At 35.1% G+C, this 12,111-nt stretch overlaps 1 protein-coding gene across 5 annotated transcripts in view; it reads right to left on the minus strand.

Moving 5' to 3' along the window:
* SCAF4 (SR-related CTD associated factor 4) overlaps window positions 1-12,111 on the minus strand; it is a 46,911-nt gene that overhangs the window by 28,703 nt on the left and 6,097 nt on the right. For all 5 annotated transcript variants that reach the window (XM_074902778.1, XM_074902753.1, XM_074902769.1 and 2 more), the window contains exons 2-5: window positions 6,280-6,363; window positions 5,609-5,653; window positions 4,543-4,704; window positions 2,128-2,263 (exon numbers count right to left, since the gene is read on the minus strand). In XM_074902778.1, the coding sequence (XP_074758879.1) occupies window positions 2,128-2,263; window positions 4,543-4,704; window positions 5,609-5,653; window positions 6,280-6,363 (427 nt within the window). The remainder of the gene's footprint in view (window positions 1-2,127; window positions 2,264-4,542; window positions 4,705-5,608; window positions 5,654-6,279; window positions 6,364-12,111) is intronic.

Raw genomic sequence — 12,111 nt, forward strand, 5'->3', positions numbered from 1 at the left:
CAGTGTTAAGCAAATCGTATCAAAACACTTAAAATGTTAGTTCTGGTTACAAAGTTCTGGGCTCATTCTTTTGGATTAATATTTCAAATCAATCATCTAATGGTTTATTTTAAGAGCAAATGGGTTTCTATTAATATTTTCTATTTTCTAGCAGTAACTGAACTTTTGCTGAAATGTCTGGTAATAATTAAAGGTTTTTAAAAATTATTTCACAAGCAACTCTCTTTATCAAGGTTTATTCACATGCCACTTTTGCACAGGCAAAAGCCAAGCCTGCATGAGACAGATAAATCCTTCCACCATAAAAATAATTTTTACTCATTCTTCTAGGAAAAGACTTGCATTTCCACTAAGCTTTACTAAAACTGAGATCACATTTTAAGGCATGCTATTAGCTTTGTCTACACATCCAGCTTTCCCATTCCCTTTGCTTTAGATTACAATGCTTTTTTTTATAAATGTTTTGCCAGTATAAAGTAAATTAGCAGTAATGCCATCAATTCCTATGTGCTGTGACAAAGTAACTATCCTTTAGCAAGTATATTTTAATGGACTACTGTAAAACTGTACAAGGAAAGACAGTTAAAAAAACCCCACAAACAGAAATATTTTTTAGTTTGAGACACTAAGCAAATATGTTTGCCTCACAATACCAACTTCTTTAAAGCCATTCATCTGTTTGCAGTTCAAATAACTGCAGTGTTGACATGCTGCAAGCAAACGTGTTGAATAATATTTTCCCAGAAGTCAAACTCTACATAAACATACTGCAAAAAGATACGTGATTGTTTTTAAAAATAAATTAACTCCCAAATTATTTCCTATATATATTCAGAAGGGTATTTGCTTGCTCAAAGGAGAAAAATTGCATTTCTCTCCCTCTCTCTTTTTTTGGCTAAAGAGACTTTTGTAGCATTATGAGCTAAACAGCTTCTATTCCACATAATGCATTAATATATTTATTATTATTCATTAGTACATTTATTTCAGGGCCAAATTATCCCCTCTGGTACACCTGAATAATCTAATTGAAATCAGTAATTCTGTACATGAAAATCCATGCAGAAGGCAACCAACCTGTTAGCTACTACTGATGAGACAAAGATGGAAAAATAGCACCACTCACCTGTCATATCAGAATGAAATTGTATAGCCACCAGTTTGCACCCAAGCTCAGATGCCAAGACATTCCCTCCCCCTGCCCTGTCATGTTTATAAAACATGTCAATAGGATACACTTTCCTAAACACAACTGGAGATGTTTTCACTTATGCTACTGTGCATCGTTTTGCTGTCTGTCACCACACCTCACTCCATTAGGTTTTGCCCAGTCCTACTCCAACACAAGTGCAATATGTAAAGAGTTTACCAAAGCTAAGTCTGAGATATAGACTACAAACTCAAAAAGAAGGCCCTCCAGAGAAGGAGAGAACTGTGGTATGCATAGTCTCAACCACAATTCAGTAACCTCACTACCAGCTTTTTATGTGGCATAAAATAGGTCAGTGAAAATGCTGTAGGCAGGCCGTCATTACTTTACTCTTTAGGTCAGTGGTTTTCAACCAGTAGCCCATGTAAAAGACTACAGCCAGGCATAAATTTACTGTTCAAGAAACTGGATTTGAAATACCAATTAAATACTTCAGGGCTGCATACTGAAAGAGACTGATGGCTGTTGCTTTCAGGTACTAAGTTTATTCAAAGAAAGATGAAGCTCTTAACACGTAAGATCACACTTTACTTATTCAGCTTCTAACATTAAAAAAATGACATCAGAATTATAAAATTGAGAAACAACAGAAAAATATTTCAGACCAAAAATATTAAAATATTTTAAGAGAGGACACTGAAGTCATCTGCAAGTACAGTGTGCATATATGTATTTGCCTATGCATACACATCACATAAATTTCAGATATTTTCCAAATAAGCATCCACGTTCTGATAATTTCTGAAATACAGTATCAGCATTTATTTAGAATGAGTTCCACTGCTCCACATAACTGCAACAAAGTTGAGTTTATTAATACGCTACTGTTGAAACTAATAGTAGGCACTTTAACATGAAAGCAAATAAACTCTTACCATACACCCTTTTAAAAAAAGAAGTTAAAGTGTCGTTCATACCTTCATTATTAGTAGCATTTTCTGTCATTGGTGCAGTGGCACTAGTTCCTGCTGCCATATCCAGAAGTGGTTGAATTATTTCAATTTTAAATACTCCATTTTTCTGCCAGAGGTTCAGGACACGGACTATTTTACTCTGTTGAAACAAAAGCAAACATCAACACTAAATACAAATTTCCTAATTCACAAACTCCAAATTTATCTTCCATATGTTGAAAAGAAAGGTTTGAACAGTACAGGAGTTCAACATCATCAGGCATACCTATTTAACAACCCCTATGTCATCACATAAGTCAGCAAGACCACTTACATGGCAAAAGTAAAAACTGCCAATTTATTTTACTATATGCTTTAATTAAAAAGCAACTTGTGCCATTTTTCTGAAATTGTTCTGGCCAATCTGAAAATGCAAGTTTGATATACAACAGAGGAAATCACACCAGCCCTGCCATTTCTTCACATACGGTCATAAAGTGGTGCAGCAAACAACAAATGTAACAAGAAGAAGAGAGAAAATGAAGAACTGGAAAACCCTAACGAAGAGAGGGGCAATTAGACCGTAACATTCAAGAACAAAGCTTTAAAATTAGTTAAAGTTTGTTTGCTTTAAATTTTTTCTACTAACCCAACCAATTCTATGTTGACACCAGAAAACCCATCTCCATCATTATCCAAGAGAATCAGGAAAGCAAGTGGAAAACATTCCAATCGATCACTACAGAAAGTTTAAATTAGAACCTCTGATTGTCAGCTGTTATTTTAAGCTCTTTCTTTTTTTAACATTAAGAACAATGAAGTTTCAGGAACAATTGGAAACAGTCTTTCCTTCTTTAGCCCAGTATTAAACAACAATATCTAACCAGATGTGCTGCTTCAGTTGGAATATGCAAGCAGGTAAAAGTCAGAATACATGTTATATTGACATACCTGTCCTTTTTGTATCCTTAGTCATGACTTGCACATGTGCACATTTTAACTGCTTTTAACTTCTACTGTAGCTGCTAAGAATGAATTCTGTTCCTTCTTATTTCAACAATAAAGTGCCTTACTGTGAGTCAGTTACAAACACCCATGCAAATCCACCTATACTTTCACAAGCTAAGCAATTAAAGAATTTCACAAAATGTTTTCTACAACAAGATCAATTAGAGAGAAATGTGAAATGGCTATTTTTAAATAAGATTTAGGTCTGAAAAAGTTATCTTTAAAACAGCAGCATTTTTTTTTCTTTGGGTATTCTATCTCTCCAGAAGACTTGGAAATAATACGAAGGCCCAAAAATGAATATATTTAATACTCTTGTTTTCAGTCACATATTAATCTCACAGAAAGGCTGTTAAAAAAAAGTTATCATTCTCTTTGTGTATCAACAGTATTTTGTGTATCTGTAGATCAGGTTTTCTGTTTCGGTACTGGAAATTCATTGAAGCAAGCACGTTATAAATAGTGTCATTCGGCTAGTGGAAAGCATCTTAATTATTTTAGTGGTGAGATATCAGGTAGTTCCATAAAGGAGATGGATAGGCTAATTCATTTAGATGAACAAAATGGTAACCACAAAAACAGAAAGAAACTGCTCCATTTCATCAGGGTATTAACCTAGAAGCTCCAGAATATCGGATTCAAAGCTTAAAGGTCTAAATGTTCCACATTAGAAAACTACAGAGCATCAAAGCCTTTCAAAAACTTGGTTACAAAGTTAGAGAAAAAGTTCAAAAATAGTATTTTGCTCTTACAATACTACAAGTAAGAAAAAAAGCAAGTAGGTGATTTTCTGAAAACCAGTTGGCAACTTCTAAAACACACATCCTAGGACTCTTTTGTAATTGTTCTGAGAGAAGTCATAAAAGCCACCTTCTGTTGGTAGCAACCTGGGCCATCAGGAATTCAGGATACTTTCTGAGCCTCTGTTCTGTCAGCAAGTACAATAAAACTAAGAAAACTCAGGCTTTAACCAGACTTGACAATGGAGAGAAGCAATGAAATTCTCAAGTATGGGATTTGTAAAGGCTGAAGAAATTAACACAATGATTTTCTTAGAAAATATTTCGGAGCAGAACCTCCACAAAGGAGCTTCTCCTATAACACCTTCTTTTTGTGGGAGACACAACCTTCCATAGTAAGTTTTCCTGAGGGAGCCTCAAGAAGAAAAGATTTGGCATAGTCACACACACTGTTGAAGTATCTGCATAAGCAAAGCAAAACTGATGGAAGTTAGGCAAAATAAATATTTAAACTAGAACTTGCATTTAACTATCACTTTTGATAATCTTTCTCACCATGTTTTACCATTTCATCTAATAACATTTACTACCATGGCCATAGAGAATCACAGAATTAGCTTTCACATAGGTGGAAACATCAATGTAGTACTGTTACCAATTGACAACAACACTTGAGAAATTACAGCTGTACCTTGTCTTCAGATGGACAGAGATACAAATACTGGAATGTGGCAGTAATATTTTTAGAGAATCTTGGCCCAAAAACATCTTTGTCCGTTCCAAACTGGTGACGAGACTGACGAACAATAGAGTCAATAACGTACAGTCCAGGGACTTTATATTCTGGTTTGCACTGAAAACATAAAAATACTTTTCTATTATGCAGTGATACTAACAAGGTAACATGCATTCATCTTAGATCCTTACAGGATATCTTAGTTTACTTAGGTAGAAAAAAAGTATGTTAATTTGGTTTAACTTGTTCTATGTAGAATTCTCTTAGTGCTTTACTTTTGTTTTGTTTATAGAAATGAAAAATAAGAAAAACATGCGTTCACATTTGTGACAGAATAAATATACCTGGATAGCTTGAAGCAGCCTTTATCTTCTCAATCACTACTTCTTAAGTACCTTTAGCTTGACAACATGGCACCACAACAACAGATCTACTACATTACAGTACACTGTCACAACTCTTGCTATCAAGCTACCTCACACTCAATGCACTGAACTACTTCCACAAACTCTTATTCTCCAGAATTTAATGCAAAGTTCTTCTCTCTGGAGGTCTCTGAAGGACTCTGAATGAAAAAAAGAGTATTTTCCTGTTCACTCACAGGAACTTACTTTAGGCAGCATGATAGTTTGGTTTTTAGTGAGTATTACATTCTAGCCTGTTGCTCTACATGTCTAGGCAAGCATGAAAAAAAAAACGTATTTTCAGAAAATACGTTTTATCTTAGCCAGTGAAAATTAATTTGAAGTTCAGTACCTCCAGTTTCCTCCCCACTTGCTGGGTAGAGGAGAAAGGCAGAATTTCAGATTTTTTTTTTTCCTCCCCTTCCTAATGTACTACACAAAATTAAAATGAGATTATATAGGCAAAGAGATACCAAAATGTATAAAATCCCACCTAAACAGAATTTCCTCTCTCAATCCCTGAATAACAGAAGCCTTTTTGTTTATTTACTAGCATTATTAATAGTATGTAATAACAAATACAAACAATATCTTTATCAATAGATTATATTTTTTACCTTTTTGATAAACTTCTCTACAATCTGGACAACATGCTTGTAGAGCTGGAAAATAAATACATTAATTTATCATCTATTCAACAGTGGTGTAGCATTTTAGAAGTATTTTAACTCTGTGCTTACTATCATTTAGGAAAGTCTATGAAATACTGTAGTCACATTATAAAAAGAAGGATGTTATCAAGCAAAGTTAATCAAGCACACAGAAAAAAGATTTCATGAGGGGAACTGACAGAAACAAGCCATCCTTTCTGTCAGAAGTGTGTGTGTGTGTACACAAAGAACATACTGCTTCTAGAGTACTAGTGAGAGCTTTCTGGATTTACTCTCTAAGCCAGCCTGCTATGTTTTAAGATGCTAAGGTGCAGCTGCATCCTGCAACATTTAAAATTTTATTACATAAAAATGACAACACCATAGTGGGTGTAGCAATGAATCAAAAAAAAAAAAAAAAAAAAAAAAAAAAAATCATCAAGCTGGCATTATGCTACTAGTCTAAAACCAAGAGATTATATTCACCACCCACTTTTTTCTAGATAACATTCTTAACGCCAACTAGAATAAAGTTACCATGAAGCTAAGGCTAGAAATCCAGAGATGCATTTACTTAGAAGTAAAATAATAGAACATCGCTACTGTTACAGTTTCACGTTTGTTCTATTGTACTTTACCTTAATAGCTTTAATGGCAGCTTTTGTGATGAGAATCATTTTTGCTCGGGAAATAGGAGGTTTCATCTCCATCAGTGAAAAGAGCTAAACAGAGAAAACAAATATTAAAAATGTATTCTGAAATTTAAGCAGCTAACCAATAAGACAACATTTCAGACAACTGATTGATTACTGACATTCCACACTACATATCGCCACAATGCTGGCTGGCCCTTGAAACAAAGACTAACAAAGAAGATCTTTCTAGGCAACATTCAAAGCTATCTTCCTTGTGAGCTAACACGTATTCACTGATTTACCAGATTTTGATAAGGCTGCTGTCAAAGTTCCATTTGTATCTGAAAATTTGTATCTGCTAACATGGTACGGGCACAGCTAATTTATAGTATGGGAACTTGCTACTTCACAAAAACAATATAAACTCAAAACAACTGCACCTCAATTTAAATTAGCCTGAGTATCAGCTTACCAAATAGAAATATCAGAACGGTCCTACAGATAGCCAGACTGACATAATCCTATAATCTTAAAATAATGTGCATAAAAGTATGACAACTTTTCATCCATCAAGTTAATCAAATCAACACTAAGTTTTCAAATTATCCCACTATATACAGGAATTGCAAATGTCTTTAACAGATATGTTTATCATTTCACTTGTTATGACCATACCATATTATTAAAATTAACTGCACCAACTATTCTCCACACTAACATCACTCTGTGGAAAATTTAAATCTTCAAGAACAAAGTTTTCAGAAGTCTTTATATATGACAGTTTGAGACATTCTGTGAAACGGATTTACAGAATAATTCTGATTTTCTTTCTATAAACATAGCCCAGGCACACTATTTCAAAGAGTTTTAATCATATCAGAAGTTAAGAAAAGTGCTATTACTGTTAAGACTGTTAAGCACAAAAAGGGATTCTGCAGTGCTAGATTTAAATACGGGGGGGGGGGAAGTGTGTTAAATCTGAATTCACAGAAACCATATTCTATATTCAAAACATGTAGGATACAGGTAGGATGTTCAGCTCTTCAAATCTGGAAGTATGACTTTAAGCAAAAGAACCCCAAACTTCATTTTCACAAATAGCATCACCGTGACATTACCATGTGTGAAGAAATTTATTAAAACACACTTTCAAAACGTCTTGACCCAAGGCGTTCAGAAAAGGCACCTCTCAGTCTTTCAGTACTGACCTTAACTCTGGAAACAAGCATTAGCTTCACATTTCAGAAACTGAGAGAAATTAAAACTTGCACACACAACTGTCACAAGCTGATGAAACATCCATGAAGGGCTGAACACAGAAAGCTGAGGGAAGAGGGATACATCTTCCTCAGGACCCTAGTACCACCTGAAGAGGCGTGACATTCTTATGCTCTGCTTCCTGTAGAGCTTTTTAAGGGAATAGGGAAATAAGGGATTTGGGGAGGTTTGTTTTTAAATAGCAGTCCTACAGTCTGGACAAGCATACATGCACACACACCAGAAGACACAAAAATCCAATGTACATTTCACCATTCTCCAGACCACTCTGCCTACTCTGGATCTACACTGAATTCTATATGCTCCATAAGCTGCTGTTGTAATTTCATAATTTAAAATAACCATTTGTAAAACCTACATCATATGCTACACTATGTTTTTATAGTGCACTGTGCATACTTCTGTTCTACTAGTCATCAGACCTCGAAGCATAATCCACATAGGCTCGTCAGGACCATTCTCTCTTCTCCAATCTTTCTCCCCATCTTCCAAGCAGAAGGAGAAGCTAGGACATCCCAGTGCTACTTTTTTAAATCCAGGACATCCCAGTACTACTTCTTAACTCCTCCTTCTATATCACAGCTCATGGTTAGGTGCTCTGCTTCATTAAATACTATTTTCTATTCTTCCCATAAACTTAAATTCCTATTTCAGCTGTGGCTCACTAAAGGTAGAATGATTATATTGTCATGATTTTTATGTTGAAATATTCCTCACAAATCACAGAAAAAATGGTTTTGCATTACATAATTTGATTTTGCTCTACACAATAAAGAAAAAATAGACCCCTTGAATACTAGCCAAAGATGTAATCAATTATTTGTCACAAAGCAAAATAAGAGAATAAAAGTATCTTCATTTGACAGTGTAACAAAAAGTAAGATGTCATTAAGAAATTTATCTCTTTATTTTTCTATTCATTTCAAGTTCCAAGCTACTTGTGAAGTGACCAACTTACCCAGATTTATCCACCGTCTCAGTTAAGGGAAAAAACAATGCAGAAGGTAAAAAAATTTGGCCAAATATTTCAAGGCAAGTAAAGTGACACAAGACTTTCAGCAATACAAAATAAATGCCTTACACCAATAAAATACAAAGAGCAGGCAAGAAGGTAATTACTTTCTTAATTCAATTTCTAATCCAGGAAATATGAAAGAAGAAATACGTCCTTCAAGACAGTGATAGCCAGGTACCTTTTCCCAACACCAACATGAAGTCAAGACCATGACTTTTCATTACTAATCTCCATAAAAGGCAAGATCTAGTGCCAGAGTGTTTGATTTCCAAAGCCATTCACACTTGAAGATGTACTTCAGCTAACATCCCTGATTGCTGAGAAATCACAGTACAGACAAATAAAAACTGTCAGATAAAAGACAGAAGGAGGGGTGTGTCTGTGAGTTGCCTTGCTTTTTAAAAAAAATCTTAATTTTAATTTCAAAATATATTTCTTTAGAATAAATGCAAAGGCTCTTGATGAACAATGTTGGTGCTATTGTTAAAAGTCGGGAAAATCTGGTTTAAGAGGTTAATGAAAGACACAAAAGAAGTAATTTCCAAAAACCATCACCCACAAACTAACCACCAGAAGGCTTGAAAAATTACATGAAGGAGGAAAAAAAGAGCCAACGTTAAGACAGGCACTCTATATCCTTTCCTTTACACACTAAGAAGCAACTGGTCCTCCAGAAAAAGGAGCCAGTCCCATATAACAAGAACAAAGAAGCCAGTGTGAAAGCAGCACTTCAGTGTTCTTTTTTCAGAAACACAACTGGAGAGAACCAGGAAACTGGGAGAGCTCATAGCAGGACAGAAGATGACAATAAACAAGTGGCAGCAAAAAATAAAATGCAGTGTCTTAAAAGGTATCCCAAGAATGACGCTGCAACAAGGGGGAAAAAAAAGAAATCCAAGGAGAAAGAAACTGCCAGAGGGCAGGAAAAAAGTGAAATCAGCTAGATGCACTGAAGTAGCCAGGGAGGATGCAATAAAGAATATGGTAGCTTGGAGAAGGCATTAGTTCAAGAACACAAGAGGCTGAAACTTAGGCTAATAAGGCAGGAATAAACAAGCGCTTTAGAAGAACAGGATTGAGCAGATCACTGTAAATTGCTCCTTTGCTGTTCCAGACAGCACTCTGGGCAACAGCAACAAAAACATAGTAAAAGCAATGAGGTCAGTACACACAGCTATTTCCAGCTCAGGATAAACTACAGCTGAACATGCATCAAACCGATTCAAATATTTTTATATAAAAATATATATGCATCCATACATATATATACACATATATATGTGTGTGTGTGTGTATATATATATGTATTTTGCACTCTTCAAAAATACACCCATCACTATCTCTTGGAATAGCACATCAAAACTTTGTTGCATTTTTAAATTTTTTTAAGATTTTGAATACCACATAACTATTTTAAAGCTAATTTTTAATTTATTTTTCAGTATGATAGTTACATTTGTCAAAACCATGTTTTAAAGACATGTAAATCTATATTTTAACAACTTTACTAGCTTCTCATGGATTTTCACTGTTAGAAGGGGCAACTGCTCAGTAAGACATCCATGTACTTTGCATTTGCTTCTGTTCAATTAGACTTGGATCTTCTTTCATACACATTTCCCAAACCAATATATAAAAAACCCCTAGTTTCACAGAGGCATCCTTCCAATAATACATCTAATTCTTCAAAGGGCGCCATGATCACCTCAGGAAACAACCTAGAGAGAAAAACTTACACTTTATTAAAAAAAAAAAAAAAAGAAATGTGATGAATGTAACAAAGGCAATGATAATTTGCAGCTTGGGAGGGTTTCCTCACAACAGGAGCCTGTCCCTGGAATGCTTTTGCCCTGTACAGCTTGACCTGCTAGAAATTACTTGCTGCTTTGACCAACCACAACTGGATGTTTGGAGAAAACAAAACAGCTCCTAGTTGTTCCCTACCTTCATTCCCCATACAATGACACCATTGGCTAAAGAAAAAAGCAGGAGTGTAGCTCTCCCTCTGTTTTTACAGCCCTCTGCCCAAAATCCATTCATTTGGCAATGAAAACCACCCAAGGTATCCCATTCACTGGCATGTGGTGGTACCACAGAGCAAGAGACAGCAAGGGAAAAGAAATGAAGTGAAACTTTAATTTTACCTAAGAACTAATTAATCTAAGGACTATTCAAGACTTATATCTTTATTCAGTTTTGATAATTTCAATAGTTTAAGAAGAACTGTCTCCTGTTGTCTGGGTGGATTTTTTCTTAAACAAGGAAAAACTAATGTAGAAAAACTAGTAGAAAGGCTTAGCCACAAAATGTTATTAAAATCATTAAGGCAATGGTCATAAGAAAAACTTTCCTATTTCAGTTACAATAGTCTTACCTGTTGACAGTAGTATGAAAAAACCACACTTTTGTTCTACATGAACTCTAGTTTAGGATACAAGTTCAATTTAAGAATTTACAAACATTTTTGGAAACTCTATCCCTATATTTTAGCCTGTGCACTGTAGCTGCACGCTTTTTTAAAAGCACCATGTTTTTAAAAAGAATAACTTCTTTGTTGCTCTGTATCAACTCATGTACTACAAAAAAGTGTAGGTATTAAAGAGCCTACTAAACTCAGGCCACAATACAAAAATATTCATTCTGTATTTCTGTGTACTTTTCACAACAGTATGGAAGTACAGGATAAAATACCTATAAAGCCAAGAACCTCAAAGGCAGAAAAATCACCTGGTCATTTTCAGGCTAATAAATACAAATAGATAACAAAGATAAACTACGCATTAAACCACAGCAGATAGCAAAAGAGAGTCTAACCATATCGCCTGCTATTTAAAGAGCAAGCTAGTAACCACCCCCAAATTTAAATTCAATATAAAGTAAAGTAGTACTATAAAAAACATGTGGCAGAAGTGAACTAAGAAGGCCTTCCAACTCAAACTGCTCCAGTATATAAGCCCTGGGTGAGGTGTACTAGGAGACGTAGGTAATGGAAAAGGAATAGGATGATGTCCTTTAGTTTTCAGTCCTTCAAGCAGAAAATTATTAGTTTCTGCCATTCTACAATTAATGCCCTTTCAGGGTCTACTTTACACAGAAACCTGAGAACTATGGGTTTTTGAAGCAAAAGGGAAAATCATTACTTTCCAATTTACCCACACCCTTACCTTAGAATCCTAAAAAGACAGCATGTCTGAGCACAGCACGTCTTCAGCACAAGAGCAAGTTGCAGTGTAGGAATAATATCAGTTTCACTTCATTACCGAATTCATTACAAGAAAAGCAAAACCAGACAGTGACGTGTGCATGCCAGTAGAGAAGGAACAGGGATGCCAAGGGAAAAACATAAGACACGTGGTCAGAAAAAAAAGGCAGCTCATACACTTTCCAAACCTAAAGCAATTAGGAAAGAAGTAAGACAGTGTCATCCAGTCAGACTTATCCCATTGACACAGAGGAGAAAAATATCAGGCTTATATCCTTTGGGGTGTCTCAAGCTTGATGTACGATCTTAAGTCTATCTATCTGTTTTAAGCATGAGATAA

The sequence above is a fragment of the Athene noctua genome, chromosome 1 (genome assembly GCF_965140245.1).
Source record: "Athene noctua chromosome 1, bAthNoc1.hap1.1, whole genome shotgun sequence".
Lineage (NCBI taxonomy): Eukaryota > Metazoa > Chordata > Aves > Strigiformes > Strigidae > Athene > Athene noctua.